Here is a 26,376-nt window from a genome sequence, read left to right on the forward strand (position 1 = left end):
CTGCCAGAAATCTGATTTCCTGCCCACGTGTTTCCTGTCACCCAAGAGGCCAGTCAGATCCCAAGAAAAAGAACGGCAGTGATCTGTGGGACCACATGCTTTCCACCAAAAGCCTGCCAGAGCTTCTGGCCTAAGACAGTGTCCTCATTGCTTCAAGCCATGTAAAGCATGACAGAAAGAAGTATTTCATTAGTCCCATTGTAGGCTCTGGGGCTAAGATGCCACTGTGTTCTGAAAAACCATAATGTTTTAGGTCAGTGACCAATTGTGTAGCTCAAGGAATGTTTTCTCCATTCTTTATAACTTGTGAGTACACTGCTATTTCTCTCTCTAGCTGTGTGTAGGAGAGTATATAGTGAACACTAAAGTAGGTAGGCAATGGCACCCCACTCCAGTACTCTTGCCTGGAAAATCCCATGGGCGGAGGAGACTGGTGGGCTGCAGTCCATGGGGTCGCTAGGAGTCGGACACGACTGAGCAACTTCACTTTTCACTTTCATGCACTGGAGAAGGAAATGGCAACCCACTCCAGTGTTCTTGCCTGGAGAATCCCAGGGACAGGGGAGCCTGGTGGGCTGCCGTCTATGGGGTCGCACAGAGTCGGACACGACTGAAGTGACTTAGCAGCAGCAGCAAGGTAGGTAGGACCAGTAAAGGAAAACAGCTTAGTCATGCTAACTACCTCTTAGGAGTCTGGGTAAGAGAATTCAAACTTTGTACTAAATGACACAGTGGCTCATCTATGTCTTTCAACAGCCTATGTACTCCTGGTGCCACACCACTGGCAGTGGTTGTATCGTCCTTCAGTGGGTGTGCCCCAGTGGGACTGGGGGTCCTTTACCCTGCGGAAGAAAGGCTGAGTGCACTTCCTGCATGATGGTGAAGTTTCCTGAGTCGTAGCTCCGGATCACAGCCCGAAGCAATCCTTCCACAGCTGCGTCCCAGGAGCCCGCTTCCTGGCTTAGCACTGCCAAGGTCAGGTCATGGCAAATGTGGAGCAGAAGCTGGAGAGAAGAGCCAGAGTCTCAGGTAAACATCTTTGCACAGCAAGGACTGGGATGACACCAGAAATGCTCCTATTTACAGCATTTGGGAAGTACACACAGTTCACATTTAAGAAAAGTCCTCCTATCCCCACCACCCATTCTTACTTCCTCATTGGAAACATCCATATTTAGTTGCACAGCAGTATACAGTCTAGTTTTAAAGTCTGTTCAGGCTAAGAAAATGCCTTGATATTTGCATTTAATTAAAACAAAAAGTGAGTTTCTGGAACTAAAAGCTTTATAAATAAAAGAAAATCTGGAGTGTAATTAAGAAAATTTTCAATTTTAAGTGTGCAATTTGATGAGTTCTGACAAGCATATGTATATATACATACATTTAGTATAACCACCACCAAAATCAAGACATAGGATATGATATTTTCACTTTAAACCCCTTTGCAGTCAACTCCCCTCTCCCCATCCCTTGGCAACCTCTGATCTAGTTTTTGCCAGTATCATTTTGTCTTTTCTAGAATTCATATGAATGGAACGGTAGAGTCTGTAGTCTTTTGTGACTTGACTCTTTGACTTATCATAGTGCTTTCAAGATTCACTGATATTCTTTTTGCATTTGTAATTTGTTCCTTTTTATTGTTGTATAGTATAGTTTTCCACTATACGGAAATACTATAGTTTGTATACCCATTTGCCAACTGATGGACATTTGGGTTGTTTCTGTTTGGCTATATGAACCAATCTGCTATGAACGTTCCTGTACTAGACTGTGTAGACACCTGAGTTCACTTCTTTTGGTGAAACATCTATGCAGTGGGGTTGCTTGGTCATCGTGCGTATATGTTTAATTATAAGAAACAGCCACACAGTTTTCCAAAGTGCTATATACTACTTGAGAACATCTCGTTCCTCAAAAATATAATAATGTTTTCTCATTAAAAAAAGTGGATAAACTGAGATGTTTTCATAGGATGAGTAGAGCAGCTGTAATGAATCAATTTGTTCTCTTCCTATCAATATGGACAGATTTTATAAACAAGGGTCACATAAGCAAGCCACAAAATAACACATGGTCTGATGCAGGGCATGGTCTGATGCAGGGGCTAGAATGTTGGTGAGCTAGGGCAGGGGAATGGGACTGGGCAAGGGAACACTGAGGGACTTCAACTTGGTTGTATTTCTTTAACTAAAAGCAAAATATACAAAACCAAACCAAAAGACTGTGAAGCAAAAATGACAGAATATGAATATCTATTAATTCCAATTGATGGGTACTTATTATCTGCTTTTTTTGGTTGTTGTTTTCAGACTGTTTTTTTTTTTTTAATTTAGAAGGGAATGCCGATCAAAGACTTAACTTCAGAGATAAAGGGCTCTAATTACCCTGAAGGGATCTTTCCACTTTGCTGGGCCTGGCTTAGTCTTTTCTGAAATGCAAACTGGCATTCTACATGTTTCCTTATTATACTAGACAGGGGTTAGCGAAGTCTTACTACTGAGTGACTAATATCAGAAGCTCAAGCAGAAGGCATACCTGTTTGGAGGGAGTGTTACTTGTAGCAGATGGGTACTTGATATTTCGCAGCTGCTGAAATGCTGCCTGGTACTGCTCTGGGGAGTCGAGGCCGAAGGTGCTCTTCCATACTGCAGTCACCCTCTCCACAAAGGACCCTTCGCTGTCTGTGGGCCAATCATTGTAAGAAGAAAAGGAGCTTTTGCCCTCAGAGAGCTGCTTTTCCTCCAGGTGCTTGGACAGTAGCTCAAGAAGGCAAAACACCAATCTCTGACCCTGAAGCCCAAAAACAAAGGAGAGGAACTGTTATACAGGGAAATGCTCCATTATCTAGGACTTTCCCCAGTCCCTCAGATTCTCCCCCTCTGTATCTGCAGCAACCATACCCTCTCAGTGGGCTGCCAACCCAACGTGAGTCTTGTGTGAAGGGGTGGAGGAGAGGGAAGAGGTGATCTAATAGATGATTTTTCTAGGATCTTTGGGATCCTAGCCTTTTTGGGAATTCCTACCCACACAATTCTTAGAGCTCAAGCAACTATATTTTATAACATGAAACCCTAACTATAGCCCTACTCACTGATATTTAAGCCACTTAAGATTTGTGGCCAGTGTGAGAAAAGATCGGCTGGACTCATCTAGTTCCTTCCTCCGCCCAGACTTCAGATGAAGGAATACAAAAGTTAAAGCATCATGGGCAGAGTGCTGGAGCAGACGAGCTGTGTGGGTCTGAGACCTGGGGCAGTGGTCAGGGGCTACATCCAAGTGGGTTTAACAGAGGGAACCAACTGGAATAGAACAGAACACAGACAAAAGGCCTAGTCTTCTTGCTTTGTTAAGGATAGTAAGAGGAAAAAAAGAAGTGCTAAATAACCATTCTGGAAACTTTTTTTGTGGTGGTGGTGGATAAATTAATCTCCCTCTGGTCACTCTGCAAATAATGTGCCATGTGATACCATCTTTGAAGATGTTCCACTTTTGCCTCCACTTTTGTTCTGCAGTTCCCAGAAAGCTACCTCTTCACCTAGTATTTTTCTTGGGCTTTGAACATTTAGCTAGGAACTGTCGTTAGGCCCAGTTATTCTACTGAAGGGACAGAGGAACTAAAAAAGTTCATATAATATCTGACAAGCAAAATTTTCTAAAATGAATCAAATGTTTACATGTTTTCAAAACTCGTTTTTGCTGAGGCTTTTAAGATAATCGCAGTGTTGATATATTGAAAAAGACAGTGTTGATATGTCGAAAAAGACATAAATTGAAAAAGTTACTGATTTTTTAACCAGATGGGAACAAAAGATTTAATGAAAAAAAAATTTTTTTTTAAAATTTGGCTGCGTCGAGTCTTAGTTGTGGTTACACGGATCTTTCGTGGTACGTGGACTCTAGTTGTGGCGCGCAGGCTCAGTACTTGTGGTGCGCAGGCTCAGTACTTGTGGTGTGCAGGCTTAGTTGTTCTGTGGCATGTGGGATCTTAGTTCCCTGACCAGGCATAGAACCCGCATATGCTGCATTGCAAGGTGGATTCTTAATCACTGGACCACCAGGGAAGTCCCTAACAGAATGTTTTGATTTTACCCAAATTCACTATGGCATGCAGCTGAGGAGGGCTTCTATAGGCAGAGCACGGTGATTTCTGTTAAAGCTGATCCATCTCCCTCTTCAAAGCAGACCCTCTCCCTCTTCAAAGCAGACCCTCTCCCTCTTCAAAGCAGACCCTCTCCCTCTTCATTTTTGTGCTGATGACATCAGTGAAGAAAGCACAGGGGCTGAGCTGACTAAAGGGATATTCAACTGCTAAGCAATGAGAATCACTGTCGAGAACCACACTATCTCTTACTCTGAATATGGCAATTGCAAGCCCCAGGGTACTTCAATGGGATAGTATGGCCAGGGCTTGCTGGATACTTCTAAGAATACCTGCCAGATTGGTTCAGCTTGTGCAACTGGGTAATGCACTTGGAATATGACTGGAGAGGACCCGGGGCTCCCTCCTAAAAGCAGGAGAGGCAAAAAGACTGACCTTTAGACTTGTGTGGAGCTGCAGGGCCTCCTGGGCTCCCACCCAGTTCCGGGCCAGAAGCAGTTCTTGGGCACATCTTAGAGCCAGGGAAGCTGACAACTCATTCTCTCCCACGATGGAGGCCAACTCTGCTGCCGTCCTAAGTGATGCCGCATCCCCCTTTTTGGCCAGAACTTTGGCTGCATCATAAGCTGAAGTGGCCCCTAAATAGCTAAGATACAAAAGAAAAATCAAACATAAAAAGACTGCCTACTCCTGCTCCCCAGAGGGTTGAATCATTTCTTTCTGTCCACTCTGACTTGCATGGCTTCCTGTGGTCCTAGCTGTGTCTCTGTCTGAGGCTGTCCCTGAGAAGGCTGAGGCTAGCACGGCAGAGAAACAGGCAGCATCATGGAGGTTAAGGACATAGAGGAACCCCAGCAGTCGCTGAGTTGAACCCAAGCTCAAGAGTCATTCCCTCCCTTTTTCCAAATTTAATGATGCAAGACATCCCTGAAGAAAGGAGTAACTTCTGAATCTGCTACTAGGATTTCTTGAATAGCTATGGTGACTTATGTAAATACCAAGTAGGTAGACCTTGCTGAATCTTAATGAAGCTGGGTTTAATAGACATATGCTTTTTAATTTGCTAGTCACTTCACCCCCACCTCTAAACTTACTTCCACTCTTGTCCTGCTCTTTGCAGAAGCTCTTCTCTGTCTGGGTGCACTCAGACTTACCATTTTGCTGCTAAGGCATAGTGGCCGTCTTTTTCTAGGATGGCTCCCCAGCTGAGGTACAGGTCTTTTATGATTGGGTCCTCTGGGCGCAGCCGGGCCTTAGCAATTGCAATAGCTTCCCTAAAGGAAAGAAGAGGTAATGAGCCAATCTGAAAAAAGTGCTAGGAGCTGGTTGGAAGATAGGATAAGCCTTCTCTGTGGTCTGTCTTACTCCAACTTCCCATAAAACAACTGTATTCCTGCATTTCAGGGCAAGTTAGAACACGCAAGCTGCACTTTTCACCCGTTCTTCACCTAGGTCAGCAGTACTTAAAGTGTCGTCTGTGAATTCCAAGGCCCTTTCAGGGGGTTCACGAGGTCAAGACTATTTTCATAATAATGTCGAGATTATTTGCCTTTTCTTACTGTGTTGACATTTGTACTGATGATGCAAAAGCAATGGTGGGTACACTGCTGGCACCCAGAGCAAGGATCCAGGAGGTAGTGGCTCTTATAGTTGTTTTTTTTAAAGGTAAATTTCCTTGAAAAATGATTAATTTCACTAAATGTCAGGTTAATATTGATGGAACCTCATTACTTCTCATTACTTCTTGAAAGAATGACTAACATACAAATGATAGTTACTTAGCGTTGAATATCTGGCAGATGTTTTCTCAAAAATGAACAAAGTAAGCCTATCATTTCATGGAAACCAACCAAAAGAGTACTGTTGCCAGTGATAAAATCTGAGCTTTCAAGTGAAAATTAGAGTTTTAGGAATCTTGTCTGTCTCACTGGGAACCTGACAGCTTCCCCAAAGTTAGAAAGGCTTTTCTGATGAAGTAAGGAATGTCATTTTTTTATACATTTTAATGAAATGCATTACCATTTGGAGGATCTGTGTAACTCACTCAACTACTATTTTCCAAATGACATACAACTTCTGGTTTGCATCCAACCTAAAGTTGTAGCTGGAGTCAGTGTTTTAGACTAAAGTGATTTAGACAGAGCAATATTAAGAAGACCTCTATTTCCAGCCATGACGGGGTGATAACTAAGACCATATGTATTCTCCTGTCACAAAATTAAAACACTGGAGAAAATAGGTACAAAACCAAGTGTTTGCAAACACTGGACACGAGGCAGCACAGGACTTTCATCCTGGAGAAAAGAAAACATGCTGTGAGCGCAATCCTGGCCCTGGCCCTGGCTTTCTGCCTAAAACCATCTTCCCAGAAGAAACCCCAGCAGAGCCTCCACAGTTAGGGCTGAATGGAGACGAAGCAGTTGGGATTTGTGGGGCGGGATAGTAAGAAGCAAGAAGCTGTTCAGAGAAAGAGCTCCACAGTGGTGCTTATGCATACTGTTGAGTCTCTGGTTTAAACACAAAGCTGTACATGGAGGAAAGGCCTTAAGGCTGGGCAAAGAATAATCAGGGAAACATAAGCTGACTAATTCCTAGGGCTCATTCAGGGCAGGAGACATACAAGTTTTGACCACCCTGACATCTAATTCTGATTTGTTGAATTACACAACGCATTCAGTAAAGATACTAGAAGGTAGGAGGGCAAACTAATTCTAGTGTATGGATTTTTCTGCACCTGCCCTAAGAAAGCTTAAAAACAGCCATGAGAAGATCAAGCTGATATGCAGGGAACTTGACGGCTTGCCAAAAGTGTCCAACATGCTCTAAAGGAAGACAACAAACCAGAAGAGGATAAACAAAAAGAAAGTCTCATCAAAGCCATATGAAATGGCTGAAAAATCAGTGGTGGATAAAGTCCTACAAACAGGAAAAAAAAAATCCTATGTAGCAAAGATAAGAATAAATACAGTAGTCAACAGTGCAAGCCAAGAAAAAATGGAATGATATCTGTGATGCACAGAAAGACAAAACCTTAGAAACCTAGAAGTCTACACCCACTGAAAGATTCTTTAAAATAATGTCAAAATTAAAGACTTTTACAGACAAACAAAAGTTGATGGAGTATGTCACCAGTGGAATCACACTAGAAAAAAAATGTTGGAGTTCATCAGGTGAAGAAGGAATTGATAACAACTGAAACTTTGGATTTACATAAGAGGATGGCTTCAGCAATATGTGAACTGTGAACTTCCAGATGTTCAAGCTGGTTTTAGAAAAGGCAGAGGAACCAGAGATCAAATTGCCAGTATCTGCTGGATCATGGAAAAAGCAAGAGAGTTCCAGAAAAAACATCTATTTCTGCTTTATTGACTATGCCAAAGCCTTTGACTGTGTGGATCACAATCAACTGTGGAAAATTCTGAAAGAGATGGGAATACCAGACCACCTGACCTGCCTCTTGAGAAACCTATATGCAGGTCAGGAAGCAACAGAACTGGACATGGAACAACAGACTGGTTCCAAATAGGAAAAGGAGTACATCAAGGCTGTATATTGTCACCCTGCTTATTTAACTTATATGCAGAGTACATCATGAGAAACGCTGGGCTGGAAGAAGCACAAGCTGGAATCAAGATTGCTGAGAGAAATATCAATAACCTTAGATATGCAGATGACAGCACCCTTATGGCAGAAAGTGAAGAGGAACTAAAAAGCCTCTTGATGAAAGTGAAAGAGGAGAGTGAAAAAGTTGGCTTAAAACTCAACATTCAGAAAACGAAGATCATGGCATCCGGTCCCATCACTTCATGGGAAATAGATGGGGAAACAGTGGAAACAGTGTCAGACTTTATTTTTGGGGCTCCAAAATCACTACGGATGGTGACTGCAGCCATGAAATTAAAAGACGCTTTCTTTGGAAGAAAAGTTATGACCAACTTAGCATATTGAAAAGCAGAGACATTACTTTGCCAACAAAGGTCTGTCTAGTCAAGGCTATGGTTTTTCCTGTGGTCATGTACGGATGTGAGAGTTGGACTGTGAAGAAAGCTGAGTGCCGAAGAACTGATGCTTTTGAACTGTGGTGTTGGAGAAGACTCTTGAGAGTCCCTTGGACTGCAAGGAGATCCAACCAGTCCATTCTGAAGGTGATCAGCCCTGGGTGTTCTTTGGAAGGAATGATGCTAAAGCTGAAACTCCAGTACTTTGGCTACCTCATGTGAAGAATTGACTCATTGGAAAAGACTGATGCTGGGAGGGATTGGGGGCAGGAGGAAAAGGGGACGTCAGAGGATGAGATGGCTGGATGGCATCACCGACTCAATGGACGTGAGTTTGAGTGAACTCCGGGAGTTGGTGATGGACAGGGAGGCCTGGTGTGCTGCAATTCATGGGGTTGCAAAGTCAGACACGACTGAGCGACTGAACTGAACTGAAGAGTATGGAAAATGTTGGGAATAACTATATGGGCAAAAATAAGAAAATGTTTAAAAACTTAAAAAGACAACTCATTGTTTAAAGCAAAAATTCTAACATTGTTATGTGGGGTTATAACATGTGCATAGTATGTCAAATATACGACAGCAACAGTGGAATGGAGAGGAAGAAAGAAAGAAGCGTGACATATGCAAGAACTGGTACAATATTATTGGAGGTAAACTGATAAATTAGAAATGCTCATCATAAATCCTAAAGTAACCATTAAGAAAATAAAGGATTATAGCTGAGAAGCCAGTATTGGAGATAAAAAGAGTCTGAAAGAAAGGAGGAAAAAAAAATAGCAAGATGGTAGACTTAAATCAGTCACACCAATATTTACATTAAAACACTGCAATTAAAAGGTAGAGACTGTCAGACTAGATAAAAAAAGAAAACCCAGTTGTATGCTGTGTATAAGAAATATTATGAGAACTTCCCTGGTGGTCCAGTGGCTTAGACTCTGAGCTCCCAATGCAGAAGGCTGGGGTCCGATCCCTGGTCAGGGAACTAGATCCCACGTGCAGCAACTAAGACCCAGTCTTAGTTGTCAAATAAATTAAAAAAAAATACTAATAAAAATTTTCAAAGAAGACATATTTTGTTGCTTTTGTTTTCTGTACTTACATACGTATTGCAGTGAAACAGTATTAACTTGAATAGCATCAGTCTCAGAGTGGTTACTGCTAGAGAAGGGATGAGGACAGAACTGGGGAAAGGCAATTCAGCCACGTCTGGAATACTACTTCCTTCCCAGGTTAAAAAATTTCTTCTTTTAATAATTCATTAAGTTGTTAATTTGTATCATGCTGTTTTCTCTATTTGTGATACTTTATAAAGAAATTTAAAAAAAGACCAGTGGCAAATATTGCTGAGAGTTAACATTTTGTTAAGTATAGGTGGTGGATGTGTTGATGTTGTTAAGCTAGTGAACATAGTATTTGTATACATTTGAGATGTTTAATTACGGTAAAGGTTTTATGGTGGTTGTCAAGAAACAGAACTGTTATATAGGTTAATTTCATATCACATCCACCTGTTAGTTCAACTGTTGGGTCATACAGACCTGTAGAAATGGTTTGACTTGAGCAGCTCCACAGCTTCATACACTTTGTGGATAGAAAGCAGGTGAGAGGCAGCCTTGACATACTGGTCCTGAAAACACAGTTGTTTGGCAAAAGCTTCTACAGCCCATACCCACACATGGTAACCGGCTTTAGGAATAAAAAAGAAAATGTTTGTTGTTAGTCACTGCATTAAGCAGAACATTTAGATAGTAATTAGTTGCTGTTATGATCATTTCTTTCATCTCTCTCTCCCCATCCCTATACCTTGAAATGTAAATTGTTTCTTTGATTATGCAATACATAAAAAAAACAGTACAACATTCAAATGTACAAGAGTATGGAAGTCAGACAGTGCTTACCCTTGTTTGGGTGTATGCAGACTGAGTGAAAAAGTGCATGAGAGAAGCTTCTAGGGTGCTGAGAATGTTGTATTTCTTGATATAGGTGCTAGTTAACAAGGGTGTATTCAGTTAGTGAAATTCAGGTACACTCATGACCTGTGTACTTCTCTCCCTCTCTCTGGCATACTTGAATAAAAAGCTACAAAATGCGGCATGGCCTAAAAAATTTCCTTGTTATCCTGGAGTTGTCCCAGGCCCCAGACTTGTCCAAATTCCTTTCCCTAGAGACAACTATTATTACTGGTTTCTTTTGAAACCTTTGGCAACAGTCTATGAATATACAACCACACATGTATAAATGACAGTATTAAATATTATGTTGTGCATCTATACCTCGATTCTTCTCACTTACTAAACTTTGGAGCTCCATTCTATATCAGAATACTCAGAGCTGACTCAGTTTTTTGTTATCGGAAGGAGTTTCTACTGTATAAAAATACATGATTTAACCAGTCTTATACAGACAGACATCGAGGTTCTTGTGATCTTTGCTGTTACAGATACTGCTGCAATCATGGTCCATGTTATCTGTCATTTTGCATGTGTAGGTACAGTTAAATTCCTACAGTTAGAACTGCTGAGTCAAAGGGTATGTGGATTTTAAACTTAATCATTATAGTTGGCCAAACTGTCTTTCAAGACAATGTCTATCTTTAGTGGATGTACCCTAGAGAGGCTAGAGCTTTTGTGGTAAAGAACATACCGACTGGTGCCATAGCCACGAGATTGTCTGTCAGCTCCCCTCTTTCTGCTGCAGTCTGCAGAACACCTTTTAGATCTCCTTTCCAAAGCATGAGCTGGTGAAATAACTCGGGGTGGCCATTTTCCAAGTGACTTTTTCCTGTTTGGAGGAGAAATAATATTTGGAAGATGTTTCAGAAACATTTGTCTGTACTGTCTTCTAGAAAAAGAAAGGCAGGATGAAAGAGAGGAATAAATTTCTAGAATATGTAGTCACTGGCTGATGGGTAAGTCACTTCCCAGAGTGTTTGTAATGGGGCCTGACACCCACTCAGGCATCTGTCCACCCACCCACTTTCACTTGTACTCAGTCACTCAGAATGAACACCAAAGTTTAGGGTCCTGTGATAGATGTGAGCAAGGGGTATCTGAACTTGCAAACAGAAGTCAAAGCCTAGTTAGCTGACATGTAAAACTAGTCATTACCATGCCACAAGATGGGAGCCATAAAAGAAGTACATACAAAGTGTTAGGAAAGCATAAAGATGGACAGGATGTGTTGACTGGACTTGCCTCACCTTCAACCTCAATCATTCTGTACAGGGTAGCCCTGTCTGTGAAAAGCCCCAGGTGAAATCTTTCCTCAAGATCAGTAGACACATCCTCGTTTGGCCCTGCTAATTCAAAAAGACCAAAATTCAGATGAAAGTGATTTAATACATTACCGTTTTCTGTTCAGTTAATTCTGACTGTATGTCTGTAATGCCCATTTCAGATTCTGAGACAAAGAGTCCTGTGCTCTTGTGTACCCTAACAGAGACCCCTACTGATAGCAAAATATGAAAATACTTCAGGCTTTTTAGGCTCAGTCTTGGCAAAATCCAATAAGACAGTTTAGTTTGAAGTTTGCTCAAAGGAAAATTTGGGGGTGGGGAGGAAGGAGGAATGTTAAAAAATCAACTGCAAATTCAGTGCATTTAAATGCAGTAAAAAAAAAAAAACAGACCAAAAAAACTAACAAGCAAAGTCTGTAATGTAAACTAGAATCTTCCACAGAGGGATTCAATATAGACTGTTTTTGAAAAAGGCAACTGAATGATAACAGAGTGGCTTCAGGGGAGAAACGGAAGAGTGGGATGAGGGATGGGAAGGACATTTATTTTCTCTTTATACTGTTTGAATTTCGTTTTATCATGTGCATCCCTTTTCAACACATAAAATTCAAAATTAAAAAGAAAAATAGTTGCTGTAATGTCAGAATAACACACATTAGTGAGGGCATTGAAAAGTTAAAACCAAAAAACCTATAAACAAAAATTGCCATCAAAAATTTTTGAAAGAACTGCCATATTAAGGGTATATTTCCAATAAACAAATGATGTTCTTTTCTACGTGTACATGCTGTTTACTGGGGAAAAACAGTTGATGGAACTGACTGATAGCGAGATATTTACGCCATTATACCAATTCCAGCACACAGATGGCTGGCAACAACCTGACAACAGAGAAGCAGAGCATTATGTCTCCAAAGCACTGGGGAACGTTGATAGCGGTCAGAGTGCAGAGCTGCAGCAGGCATGATGCAGAAACACAACAGTTTTGGACATCTGTTGCCTCATCCATTAAACATCCAAAAAAGCACATATGTGCCAGTTCTCAGAAGACTACGGATGGGCCAGGGAAGTTTATTTCTATACCTGTGGAGTGTTTGGCGGTGGCTAATACCAAACAGTCCTGATGAAGCTCCTCTTTGGATCTGTGGTCCAGACTTGTACTCAGTGGAAGCATGGAACGAGCTTTTCGCTTCTTGATTAAGGCTTCTGAAATGTAATACAAGTACAGACCATCTGAAGAAGAATTGATTATAAACCCCAAACTGAATGCATGTCCACTGTGTATGCAACCCACTGGAGGAATACTGCTGAGCGGAGAACGTTCCCACTCTTAGAAGGAAGCTTTCACATTAAATTAGTAGCTGGGGGTAGTGTTTACAACACACACGGAGTCCCTGTGAAAGCTCTAAACCAACATCAACAACTACAAAATGACAGTTCTTCCAAGTACTAAAAAAACGACCCCAAATCAAAACACAAATATTTAAAACCTAAAATAAAACCGAAACCCATACTCTGTTGAGTTTTCATTTACATGTAATGAGGATGCTTTAACAAATTATTTTAGTTATTAGATACCAACCTGGCTTCTCTTTAGGTACCTCCTTTTTCAGTAAAGTGACTTTGTTATTAATGGTGCTTTTTGACTTTTCAAAACCTAAGGCTGCTGGAGTGCAGATAACTGGTTCTTTAGAAACTATATTATGGGGAGAAAGAAAAAAGTTTGGATGAAAACAATGTAGAATCTAGTTCTTTTTAAAAATTAAGAGCTATCCCAGTCTTTACAGTGTGATTTTATCTATTACCCCAAATATAAGATGAAATATTTCAGACAGGAAGCGTGGGTAGTCAGTCTCCCTTTCCCCACCTCTCAAACTGCCTTCCAGGAATCTGTAGACTAATTGACCTAAGGAAAATTATAAAGATTCTAGCCATCACAACTTTAAAAACTTACCCTTACTTGTAAGGTTCTATGTATACGCTGCCCCAGCTTCACTGTGTTCCACAGTTTTATCTGCCCAGGTTGATAAGTTTTCTCTAGAGGACTTTACTATTTCCATCCCAATCATCCATTAGATTCCCTTAACACTACAAAGGTAGACCTGACTTAGTTTCCTGGTCAGGACTATTAAGTGCAAGAGAGTGAAACATGAGATTGGGCTACATACCCGCTGCGGTGACACCACAGGGTGGCTCTGGCTCACGGGCTTCCTCCTCAGTCTCCTGGTCTGACACGCCATTTTCAATAGGGCCCAGGCTCTCCTTTACACTCTCTTCTTCATTCCCATCACATAATTCTTGCCTTACAGGCACTCTCAAGGTGGGCTTTTTCTTCTTTTTGGGCTTTGGTTTAGGTTGAGAGAGCCGCTTTTTCTCTAATTCAATACTTTTCTTGCCTATAGAAATCACAGTTCAGAAAAGGATAAATTAAAGTATATATTTGGGTTAAAAGCACTCTAGGAAATAAACTTCAAAACCTTATTGCTCTTCTTTTTGATAACATTCTTACCTTTCCCCCCACTTCCCAATGAAGTCTTATATTATCAAAATGTTAACCAAACCAAACCCTTTTCAGATTTCACTAAATCATAAACACGATGCCCATTTACCCCTGAATACTTTAGTGTATATCCTACAAACAAGGACATTCTCCTACATCATCACAGCACAACCATTCATATCAGGAAATTAACACTGATAGATTATTCATTCCCACTTCATTCAAGTTCTACCAGTTACACCAGAAGTGTCCTTTATAGCAAAAGGAAATCACTCCAGGACTACATGTTGCACTGGCTTGTTACATCTCTAGTTTCCTTCAGCCTAGAACACGTTCAGATTTTATTTTGACTTTCATGACTAGAAACTCATGAAGATCACAGGATATTTTGTCTGATTTCCCTCAAATTGGGTCTGCCTTATGTTTTGCATGATTAGGTTACACACTTTCAGCTGCAATACAAAGCAGTGAGGCTGTGTTTATCCTGGTGCAGCCTGTGAGGTAGCACATCATTTCTATTTGTCTCATTATTTGTGCTTCACTTTGATTACTTGGTGTGCTTCCCTTGTAGCTCAGTTGGTAAAGAATCTGCCTGCAGTGCGGGAGACCCAGGTTTGACCCCTGGGTCGGGAAGATCCCCTGGAGAAGGAAACGACAATCCACTCTAGTATCCTTGTCTGGAAAATCTCATGGACACAGGAGCCTGGTGGGCTGCAGTCCATGGGGTTGCAAAGAGTCGGGCACGACTGAGCAACTAACACTTACTTACTTGACTACTTGAATAAGGAGGGCGGCACCTTGCAGCTTTGTCCCCACTAGTTGTACTAAAAATTGTTACTGTGATTATGGCCAAATGGCAATGTTCAGTTCCATCGTTCAGTCTACACTTACTAGGTGGCCTTCTGCTGAAAAGAACTTTTACTTCTCTCTATTTATTTAGACTCTTCATTTATTTTTGTCAGTATGGACTCAAGAATTCCTATTTAAGGTTTTAATCCTTTACTATTACTTATTTACTTTGAAAGCTTTTATCTTTTGATTTCAAGTCATCTTACTGAGATATAATTTAACACAAGAAAAAATACCAGATTTTTAAACATTTTTATGAATTTAGACAGATGTATAGTCAGGTAACCCACCACCACAAATAAACTGTTGCCATTATTTCAAAATGTTCCCTCATGCCTCTTTGTAGTAGATTCCCCTCCTCCCTGAGCCCCGGGCAGGCATTGATTTGCTATCCCTGTAGCTTAGTTTTGTCTGTTTTAGAAATTCATATGATTTACAACTACATTTCATGCTCTATATTAGTACTATACAGTGTTCAGTCTTTTCTGCCAGGCTTACTTTGCTAGGCATAATCGTTGAGATTCACCCATTTTGTTGTATTTATAAGTAGCTACTTGCTTTTTATTGTTGAATAGTTCCACTATAGGATATATACCACAGTTTATTTACCAGCTGACATTTGTGTTGTTTCTGGTTTGTGGCAATTACAGATTAAACTATAATGATTCTTTTATAAGTCTTTATGTGGATGTATCGTTTCATTTCTTGAGTACATTTCTAGTTGTTTATATAGCCTGTTTAGTTTTCTAGCTATTTCTGGTGGGTGGGAAATTCTGGTTCCAGTTAGTCTCTTATAGCCAGAAGTGAAATTCTCCTGTTAATTATCTTCAAGTTCAGATTATCCCACATTTGGGTAGCCAGCCCCTTCAAGCTGGTTTCTTTGTCCTTTTGATGACCTCAGTTATACTTTTGTGGCAAATGATGCTGCAGACTTATCTTACAATTTTTCTGCCTAACCTGGAACTAGCCATTTCTCCAAGAAGCCCTGGTAGGTTCCTTTTAAGAGACTGATATTTAGAAAACAAGATTTGGGTGCTAGGTATACTTGTTACTATTCAGGTTTGTCTTCAGACCCCTTGGGGCTACTATCCTTGCCCAGGCTTCCATTCCCACCATACTGCTCTATTGCTCTGCATGAATGTCCTCCTTGCATGACTGATAACTTACTGAAGAAAGGAAAAAGGGAATGAGGCAAGCCCTTATAGGCTCCAGGTTCTGACTGACCTTGAGGAGGTCGGGAGTGTTCCTGCATGGAAGTGAGCCATTTATACACACAGAAATCATCTGCCCCTGAGTAGATGCAATCTGGATCCAACGGGGACCACACAACGCAAAGCAGTCGACCTCGATGTCCCCGGAAATTGCACAGAGGCTCTTCCTGGAGAGTATCCCACACCTAAACCCAAAAGTCACACAAGAGAATAGATAATTTTTGGTTATTCTATTGTTTGGTGGGGGGGGGGTTGGTATACATTTTTGAAAAAAAAAAAAAAATCTGTGTACTCTTATTTCCTCTTGTAATTTGTACTTGCAGTTTCAGAAAGTGCTATTTCCTAATGGAGGTTTCTGTATTCTGGGATATAGAGGCATTCCCATAGGAATGATTTTGAGCAAGCTTTTAATGGTGCCCTGTGGATTTCACTGTCCTGAACCAGTACTGCATGTTATCTTTGGGATGGGGATTCTGATACCTCTAATTCAGAGCCCACATCTACATGTGTGATGCAAGGGTTCTAATTTCTCACAGGTGATTCTTCTGTCTCAGGGCAAATGATCAATTTCCTCGCTATTTCCTGAATGACTCCAGTCTCCATTTCAAAGGGCAGCCAGTCATGGCTCTCAGCTCTGTGCAGACAGCTCATTTACCACTCAGTACTGAGACAGACATCCATCACTGATGATGGATCCCCAGTTGCTAAGGTCTGTTCTGGTTCTGATATCTGAAACTCACTTCACAGCTCTGGCGTGGCATCTCATCTTTATTTTTGAGAACTTGAAGATGTGAGCTACCGAGTTATTATTAGAAGTATTTTTTTCATGATTTATAGTCACCATTCTGTGATAGAACAGAATGGGAGGCGTACTTTTCACATCAACTTTAGTTTATCATACTGACAGTAGGTCAAAGTGAAATCTTTAAAAACATCAGTTTAGCTAGTTCCTATCAATATTCTCTTTCACCTAAGTTACAAAAAAACCCACATTTACCCTGCCAAGGGCCCAGATATGTTTAATAAAATGTCTAGGACATGGGTTTGGGTGGACTCCGGGAGTTGGTGATGGACAGGGAGGCCTGGCGTGCTGCGTTTCATGGGGTCGCAAAGAGTTGAACACGACTGAGTGACTGAACCGAACTGAACTGAGAGCTCAGAAAAATCGCAGGGGAGAAGAAGAAAGAGTTTCAATTAGAGTACGTAGTGAAGAACCCGGAGAAGGCAATGGCACCCCACTCTAGTACTCTTGCCTGGAAAATCCCATGGACGGAGAAGCCTGGTAGGCTGCAGTCCATGGGGTTGCTAAGAGTCAGACATGACTGAGCGACTTCACTTTCACTTTTCACTCTCATGCATTGGAGAAGGAAATGGCAACCCACTCCAGTGTTCCTGCCTGGAGAATCCCAGGGATGGGGGAGCCTGATGGGCTGCCGTCCATGGGGTCACACAGAGTCGGACACGACTGAAGTGACTTAGCAGCAGCAGCAGTGAAGAACCCACAGAATCAAGGATGCAATAGTACCTGAGCTGTACCATCATAGGAAGCGGATACCAGCCTTCCATCATGATGTGGGCTCCATGCCAGACTGGTGATCTTGGCTGTGTGCCCTGACAGGGTCCGGTAGGGCTCTGTAATGGTCACTGGAGATTGAGGATTGCTCTCTAAAAGACAGGGGATGATGTCATTGGTACCAATAACAACAACAAAAAGACATAAAGGAGGGTTTTAATTAACATGGCAAGAGTCAATATTTTACCACATGCTTTCTACATGATTTTCATTGGGCAACACTGTTTAGTTGTTAAGAGTGTAGGCATATCCACAGTGCCTGCCACATGGGCTTACTGTAAGAAGTGTTAGCTATCATTCTTTCTAAAAGCCATCAAAATGAAAGTAATGCCTTTAGGATGTGATACCAAGAAGGATGTATTATCATGTATAGTTAAAAATGCGTGACCTGAATCTAGTCATAAAAATATATGAGACCAAACTCAGGACACATCTACAAAATAACCAGCTGGTATTTTTCCAAAAAAAAAAAAATCAAGATGAAAAAACAAAAAAGGCTGAGAGATATAAAGGACAATATTGGATCAACTGACAATATTAGAATAAGCATGGTAGATCAAACTATTAACTGAATAATGGAATTGTGGTTATATAAGGGAATATCATTATTCTTACAAAATACACACATATAAAGGAATACGGCGGCATGACACGTGCAACACAAACACTTTGGAAAATATACACCACAGCACAAAGCAAATACGACAAAAGCTTATAAGTTGTTGAATCTGTGAAAAGGTATATGGTAGTCCTTCATACTATTTTTGCAACTTTCCTCTAAGTGTGAATTATTTAAATATAAGAAGATAAAAATAAAATGAAGTTTTTCCTGGTCATTTTTTCCCTTTTTCTGTTATTCAGTAGATATGAAATAAAAAACAAACCAGGATGATAGTATTTCAGCAGACAAAGATCTGCACTGCTTCTAAGAATTAAGTTAATGTACTTCTGTAAGTGATGCTGGAAAAACTGGACAGCTACCTGTGAAAGAATGAGATTAAAACATTTTTTCACACCATGTAAAAAAATAAACTCATGATGGATTAAAGACCCAAATGTAAAACTGGAAACCTTAGAATTCTTAGAAGGGAACTCTTTGACATAAATGATAGCAGTATTATTTTGGATTTATCTCTTCAGGCAAAAGAAACAAAAGCATATTAAAAAACAAAAATTATAGCTCTTGGCAATGAAGACGGGTTATGTGTTTGTTTTTTTCTTCATATTCAGAAAAAAAAGTAATTATACTTCTTTCACATTAAAAAGTAATTATACTTCTTTCACATTAAAAAGCCTTTTTTTTTAATGTGACCACTTACTGTTTCTTCTAGGTGCTAAGGAAGTTCAGAGAAGTTTCAGCCTTGTTAAGGAATAAGTTGTATGAAAATATGAAAAAGATCAACTTGCTAGGCAGGGACCAGTAGTTACCAGAACACATGCAGATGCTGCAATTAGTGTGGGACTGAATCTGGGCTCTATCATATATGAGCTGTGGGACGCATGGAAGTGAGCTAACCCCTCTGAGCCTCAATTAGGAAAATAAGATAACAAAATCTACGTCCCAGGACTGTAAGAATTAGATGAGTCACGCATGGGATGGGATGTGTGTTGTTCATGTCATACTCAAACACTGAAGGACGAGAATATAAATTGGCGCCATCTTTTGGAGAGTGACTTGGCAATAACTATACTTTAGAAAATTTGGAGGAAACAGCGATGTTTATTAATGAGGGATGGGAATAAGGGAGGTACTTCACTTTCTAAGTTAACATGTATTGTCATGTTTGAAATTTTTGTTGTGTCTTAAATAAGGTGAATACATTAGTTTTGAAAGCAGAAAAATAGTAAGAGTAGTGTTTAATACCAAAAAAAAAAGGAAAATGTACAAAGACTGGAACAAAAAGTAGCTGAACACATATACCACCCCCAGTATGGAAAGAAACCAAAGTCACCTATGACAGTCTGCAGGTTGTGCACATAAATGACTGCATTGTTGGATCCAGAGGCCATCAGATAGCTCAGTTCTGGCTGGCTGCCATGCTCATGATGCCAGCTAATGGTATTCACAAGCTTATGATGCTGCTGGATGCTGCAGATCAGTTTCAAGTTAGGAAGCTTGAATATTTCTATTGATCTGGAATAAGAAACACACCAAGATAAGAAAGGATGCTCAAATTACAGTTCAGTGCAAGCAGGTATCGCCCTCATTCCATCAGTCAAAGAAAGGTGAAATGGAATAGGATAACCCTATCTAAACTGCCGAGGTTACTCTCTTACCAAAAATCAGGTACAAAAGGCAGTTCTTTCAGCAGCTTTAATAAATCTCAATAACCTCTGGAAAGTTGTATTTATCATGCTCTAAAAATAATAAATGGTACCAGGGAAAAACTAAAAGAAGAATTAATAAACCAATGGCTGAAATAGTAACCATGTTACTGTGATCAACATTGGAAAGGGCAAAACAAAGCAAAACACCCTAAAAAACAAACCAAAACAAAACATTGGAAAGGATATAGTAAGACCTAAAAAGCATTTCTGCTTTTTTTTTTCCTTTAAAAAGAATGAAGGGAGATTTAGGGAACTTAATTCTGGAGATAAGCATTCTTTGAAGCATACTACAGCCAAAACAAGAGTAGGCAAACATTCTCTTTGAGCTATAAATATTTAATTTATTTTGCAGTTCTCAATAATGCAGAGAGCTCCTGAGGTATTTAAGGATATCAGGGATAAGTCAGAATATCAAATACAGCTAGGCTTTCCCAACTAACATTACAGATGGCATTAGCTTGTGATCAAATATATGTGCAATTACAAAGTTTTTTTTTTTTAAAGAAACAAACACATACCCATCTTCATTGCCAAGAGCCATGATTTTGCCATCTGCTTTCCAGCTGATCTCTGTGTGTACAGGCAATTTGTACTAGAAAAGCAAAACAAATCAATCTCGACTAAAAACATTGTTCTTGCCACACAGCTTATAAATCAATGATGAAAGTGTGAGGGGAAAAAAAAAATCAAACCCTGGTTTAAAAATGTTCTAATTACAACAGCCATTCTTATAAATAATCTACATAATTTGCCAAAGAGTTACTAAGAACAAGTATTCTAAATATGATTTCCTAACTGGGACAAAAGACAGGCCAGTGAATACTAAATGTTTGCAGTGTCTAACCTTGTGAAATGAATTTAATTAAAATGATTTTTATCCCACCGTAAGCCATGAAACATGTCCACTGGCTTCGATAACATGGGGGCTGTCATCTCCTTAAAAGAAGTCATATACGCCACCCTTCTTCTCTTCCCATCTTTTCTGTTTCTTTTCCAGAATTTTTTTTTTCTCTTCTGTTTTTATTAGAGAACAGTTCCTTTGTTCCCCAAGGCTGCCTGGGCCCTCTTCTTTTCTTACTTGTCTCTCCACAGACCACTTCATACATGCCCACAGCTTCTTTAGCTACCACTCATATAAAGGGACTCTAAATTTCCATTTCTGGCCCAAATTCCTTATGTGAACTTCTGATCTATATTATTTAAGTCTTACAAAACTAAAAGCTTGTTAGAAACAGGAATTTTGCCTCTTTTATTCATTGTTGAATGTTCAGATAACATATAAAACATGAAGGAATATAGCCAATAAAAACAATTCAATTTATGATTAAATATTATTTTTATAACAAAAATAGCCATACAGAAATAATGAGCAAAAGTAAAAAATGCTCATTTGAAAGAATAAGGAAAACTCCACATTTATGGTTTCACTTAAAAAGACAGTTCTGGCATACAGATATATTGATACAATGGTAAAGAAAATGTGATTAAACGTGGAAATCTGGGTGAAGGATATAAGGAAATTATTTGCATTATTTTTGCAGCTTTTGTATAAATCTGTAATTATTTCACTAAAAAACCAAAATGATAATTCTGTTTTGAGCAAAATACCTAATAGTTGTACTTGGATAACATATTATAAAGTAATTTTTACAAACACCTCCCTCTGGAGAAAGTGGCAGGTGTGAAAAGGATGCTTTATATTCAAGTTCTGAAAGTTTATAATAAATAGCCATTGCAACTGAGAGAAGCCTGAAATCTGACAGCATAATGGATACCTCACATAATGGCATTTATCATGCAAGATGAGAAGATAAAACAGAGATCATGAGAGGACTTCAAATCACAAGAACTTACTTTGATTGAATTGGTGTCCCTGATGAGTTTATTGATGTCAAAGGCCTCTCCACTAAGCTTCCAAGGGTTGTGCTGTAAGACAATCCCTTCTCCTCCACAACTGTATAAAGTGAGGGAAGGTCTGTCTCCTTCTCCTACATGGAATAAGAAAAGAAAACTTACCAGTTTTGTACTTAACCAGCTTAACTGTTTGTTGCTGTAATATGACCATATTATACTGTGACATGTTTTATCTTCTGCCACTCAAAATAGTAGGGGTGCCAAAGCTGGGATCAGAAGACATGTTATCAAAGTTTTGGGGAGTTTATCTTCTCTTACAGAAATAAGTACTGTCTGGCATTTAAATATATGAAGCGGCAGGACTTCCTATGACTAAATGTAAGAAGCTATTCTCAAAGCAATGATTTCTTTGGTGTTACAGTAACTTTCCTGTTTATTTTAGGAAGTAAACAGTGGTTCTGATGGGTTCTTGTAAGGACAAGTTTTATTTTCACTACTGTAGAACTGTTTGGCACAAATCAAGGATCAGCATTTGCTAAATGAATGAATGAACTACAACTACAATGCTGCTTGAGTTCTGATGACTTACACTGCAGTTATGCAGATATACAGATGTTCCACTATAGATGCTGAAGAAAAGACTACTAAAGATTTTCCTGAACACATTCGATTTATAAATTCTGCAAGACCTACCATTGTAGGAATAAGAAAGGCAAGACTGAGGGGCTAGAAAAGGGTCAGAATGTATTCACAGGCAACAGGAGATCATCTGAGAAATTTTAACCCTGCTTTAACTGTAGGTTGAAACAGATGATCCTTAACATTATAATTCTTAAAAAAATTTTTTAAATTAAATGTTCATTTTTTTGGCCACAGCGAGTGGCTTGTGGGATCTTAGTTACCCAGCCAGGGACTGAACCTGGACACTTGGCATTGAGAGCGTGCAGTCCGCACTACTGGACTGCCAAGGAATTCCCAACATTATAATTCTGATAAAATTAAAAGGTGATAGCAAATTTTAGTGAAAATTATTAGTATATTAGGTATCAGGACCTAGCGTGAGAAAACTGTATTCACAATAAAAAAATTCAGCTCAGAGAGACCAAATACTATAATTTGGAGAGGCTTATCCTAGGTGAATGGTTTCTAACTGATCACCTGTTACAACTGCCCTCACGGACCCCAGGGACATAGCAGCCTGCATAAGGAGTTACTGTACTAGAATGTTTATGACTTTTTCCAGGTTGAATATCCTAGGATTAAGTTGAAAGAGAATACTCTTATGTTTGTTAGAGAATGATCCAGACACTTACCTAGTGCCATGGCGGGTACTGGTGGTCCCCAGGCTAACGAGTACACAGTCTTCTTGTGATACGTGCTGGAAATCTGTGGAGGTCTGGGGGGAAGGGGAATTATAAACAGAAAGATTTAAAGAGGTACAGTGGAAGAGAGACCATCTTCTTTTAAAAAGTTGCCTGTTACAAACTTAGTTGCTGATATTAAAGAAAAATAACAGTACCCTTCTCCAAATAACTGATTGTAAAGAAGCAAACATTTAAATAATATACCATGTAATAAGAGCAACTAAAAAAAAGGTCCCAAACATACTTTATCTAGAAAAAAGTTATTAATATCCCTTAACTGGCCAGTTTAGGGTCATTTTCCCTATCTATTCCTGAGCTTCTCACTTCACTTAAAAGTCAAATATTCTAATATTACTGTAGTTATATACAAAAGTAAAGGCTATCACAACTTGAGAAAAACAGGACAAGACAGAAAATGCAAACTGTTCAGCCCAGAACTAAGGTTACTACTACGCATATCTTATCACTATGCAAATATCTCCAACTTATATTCTAGTAAAAGACTAGAATCATTTTTGCTTACCCTGTCATTAACATCACATTCTCAAACTAAGGCTTAATTTATTTATTTTTGGCTGTTCTAAGCAGCTTGCAGGATCCTGGACCGAGGATTGAACCTATGCCTCCTGCAGTAGCAGCCTGCAGTCCTAACCACTGGACAGCCAGGGACTTCCCAAGATTTCAGAGTAGATAGGTTTTAAAGTTTTTTTCTTCTGGATTAGTATTTTTATTCTTCACAAACATTCATTTCTTCCATCCTTTCTACCTAATAATGGTTTTTATTAAAAAAATTTCTTTAATGTTTTACAATTTTTTAAGATTATTTTCCATTTAGTTATTATAAAATGCTGGGTATATTCCCCATGTTATACAATACACCCTTGAGCCTTACACCCAGAAGTTTATACCTTCCCCTCCTCCCTCTCTATAATCCACCCCTCCCCCCATTGGTAACCACTAGTTTGTTCTATGTATCTGTGAGTCTGCTGCTTTTTTGTTATATTCAGTAGTTGGTTGTATTTTTTAGAGTCCATATATAAGTGATATCATACAGTACTTGTCTTTTTCTGTCTGACTTATTTCACTTAGCATAACGTCCTTTACATCCATCCACGTTGCTGCAAATGGTGAAATTTCATTGTTTTCTGGCTGAGTAGCATTCCTGTGTGTGTGTGTACACACACATCTTTTTTATCCTTTCATCTGTTGATGGACATTTAGGTTACTCCCATACCTTGGCAATGGTAAATAATGCTGCTTTGAAGACTGGGGTGCATGTTATCTTTTAGAATGAGTGTTTTTGTTTTTTTTGGATATATCTCGAGAAGTGAAATTGCTGGGTCATACGGTAGTTTGAGTTTTTGGTTTTTATTTATTTTTTAAAAAAGAAATCTTGCTCTTCAGGGTATTTTTGAAGGTTGTGGTTGATTAATGATATGTGATGTGTCCAGACAGGGCAGTGCAGTTATTACCTTTAACATATACTGTACTCTGTGTGTGATTTTAGAATTCCAGTATCTGTGACTGAATGAGCTGTTGACTTCTTTATTTCCATGTATCTGACACATTTATCATGATCAGTCTAGACAATAAACCAAATTTTCTTTGGCTAAAGGAAATAGAATAAGTGTTTCTGGCTGAATACCTAGCAATATATCTACAGTAACGTCCTTCCTCCTACTATATACCTTTGCTGCTATCAGTTTGAATATTCAGCTTATAATAACCAAAAGATAGTAATTTACTAGAATTAGTAATTTTGTACTGACACAAAGCTATTTAAATTGATATATAATTTTATTTTGTTAAGTACTTCTTTGAAATAGTGTAGCCTTTAAAAAAAAAGATTAAAAATGGAGAAAAACATTTAACTGTGTGTAAGTTATACATAGGGTCTTCCCTGGTGCTTCACTGGTAAAGAATCTGCCTGCCAATGCAGGAGATATAGGTTCAATCCCTGGCTTGGGAAGATCCCCTGGAGAAGGGAATACCCACTCAGTATTCTTGCTTGGGAAATCCCAAGAGGAGCCTGGTGGGCTACAGTCCGTAGGGTTGCAAAAAGTCAGATATGACTTAGTGATTAAACAATAAACAACAGGTTATACACAAGTACCTAAAGAATTGGCACATGAAAAGGTGAGCTCTACAGTATAATGAATGATTCTCAATTAGGTGCAAATGATCTAGAACAGGAGTAGGCAAACTTTTTCTGTAAAGGGCCAGGTAGTCAGTGCTTCAGACTTTGTGAGTCAAGCAGTTTTTGTCACAATATCCACTTTGCTGCGTAGCACACAAGCAGATATATCCTCAGATTATATACTGAGCTAATTCCTAAAATTGAATTTCACTTGTTTCTGATACTTCTGTTAACATGGCTACTAGAAAGCTTTAAGTTGCAGACAGGGCTTGTATTTATGGCTCACAGTATAAATCTATTGGACACAGCTATTCTGAGCGCTTATCTGAGGATAAGATGTAATGAAATGAGTGTGGCAGGGCTCTAATAAAACTTAACAGACAGAGAAACTTGAATTTTATTTACTTTTCACACATGGTGAAATATTCTTGATTCTTTTTCATTGATATTTAAAAGATAAACTATTCTTTAACTCATGGGCTTCCCTGGTGGCTCAGATGGTAAAGAATCCGCCTGCAGTGAAGGAGACCCTTCATTTGATCCCTGGGTTGGGAAGATCCCTTGGAGGAGGAAATGGCAACCCACTCCAGTATTCTTGCCTGAGAAATCCCATGGTCAGAGGAGCCTGGCAGGCTACAGTTCATGGGATCACAAAGAGTCAGATACAACTGAGGGACTAAGCACTTTCTTAGCTCATGAGCCACTGTTTTCTAATCCCTGGCATAGAACAGTGCTGTCCAATAAAGTAGCCCTTAGCGAGATATGGCCCTTGATCACTGGCAATGTGGCACATGTGACTAGGAGCTCAATCTCTAATTTTATTTAATTTCAATTACTTTAAGCATAAGTAGCCACACGTGGCCAGTGGCTACCAAACTGAACAGTACAGGTTTGGAATCTAATCAAGCGCTCAGAATAGCTGTGTCCAATAGATTTATACTGTGAGCCATAAATACAAGCCTTGTCTGCAACTTAAAGCTTTCTAGTAGCCATGTTAACAGAAGTACCAGAAACAAGTGAAATTCAATTTTAGGAATTAGCTCAGTATATAAAAAGTACTACCTTTTAAAATATAATTAAAATAAATATTGACGCATCTTACATTCTTTCCTTTTTTGAACTCTCAAGTGTGTTCTACACTTAGCACACTTCAGTAGCCACCTGTGACTAAAGACACAGTGCTGTTCTAGAAAGTTTATAGGCAATACAGGGCAGACAAGGAATA

The 26,376-nt window shown here is 39.4% G+C and overlaps 1 protein-coding gene across 5 annotated transcripts in view; it reads right to left on the reverse strand.

The window, feature by feature from the left end:
• The window catches only part of GEMIN5 (gem nuclear organelle associated protein 5), a 43,900-nt gene that overhangs the window by 7,322 nt on the left and 10,202 nt on the right, over positions 1 to 26,376 (reverse strand). For 3 of the 5 annotated variants that reach the window (XM_019965292.2, XM_019965290.2, XM_070793897.1), the window contains exons 10-25: positions 22,964 to 23,046; positions 21,651 to 21,784; positions 20,315 to 20,388; positions 19,421 to 19,602; positions 17,421 to 17,560; positions 15,909 to 16,080; positions 13,504 to 13,731; positions 12,918 to 13,031; positions 12,419 to 12,541; positions 11,300 to 11,398; positions 10,744 to 10,881; positions 9,639 to 9,786; positions 5,254 to 5,373; positions 4,535 to 4,745; positions 2,536 to 2,790; positions 842 to 1,004 (exon numbers count right to left, since the gene is read on the reverse strand). In XM_019965292.2, the coding sequence (XP_019820851.2) occupies positions 842 to 1,004; positions 2,536 to 2,790; positions 4,535 to 4,745; positions 5,254 to 5,373; positions 9,639 to 9,786; positions 10,744 to 10,881; positions 11,300 to 11,398; positions 12,419 to 12,541; positions 12,918 to 13,031; positions 13,504 to 13,731; positions 15,909 to 16,080; positions 17,421 to 17,560; positions 19,421 to 19,602; positions 20,315 to 20,388; positions 21,651 to 21,784; positions 22,964 to 23,046 (2,384 nt within the window). The remainder of the gene's footprint in view (positions 1 to 841; positions 1,005 to 2,535; positions 2,791 to 4,534; positions 4,746 to 5,253; positions 5,374 to 9,638; positions 9,787 to 10,743; positions 10,882 to 11,299; positions 11,399 to 12,418; positions 12,542 to 12,917; positions 13,032 to 13,503; positions 13,732 to 15,908; positions 16,081 to 17,420; positions 17,561 to 19,420; positions 19,603 to 20,314; positions 20,389 to 21,650; positions 21,785 to 22,963; positions 23,047 to 26,376) is intronic. The other 2 variants (XM_019965293.2, XM_019965291.2) reach the window with 1 other exon arrangement.

The sequence above is a fragment of the Bos indicus genome, chromosome 7 (assembly GCF_029378745.1).
Source record: "Bos indicus isolate NIAB-ARS_2022 breed Sahiwal x Tharparkar chromosome 7, NIAB-ARS_B.indTharparkar_mat_pri_1.0, whole genome shotgun sequence".
Taxonomy (NCBI): Eukaryota; Metazoa; Chordata; class Mammalia; order Artiodactyla; family Bovidae; genus Bos; species Bos indicus.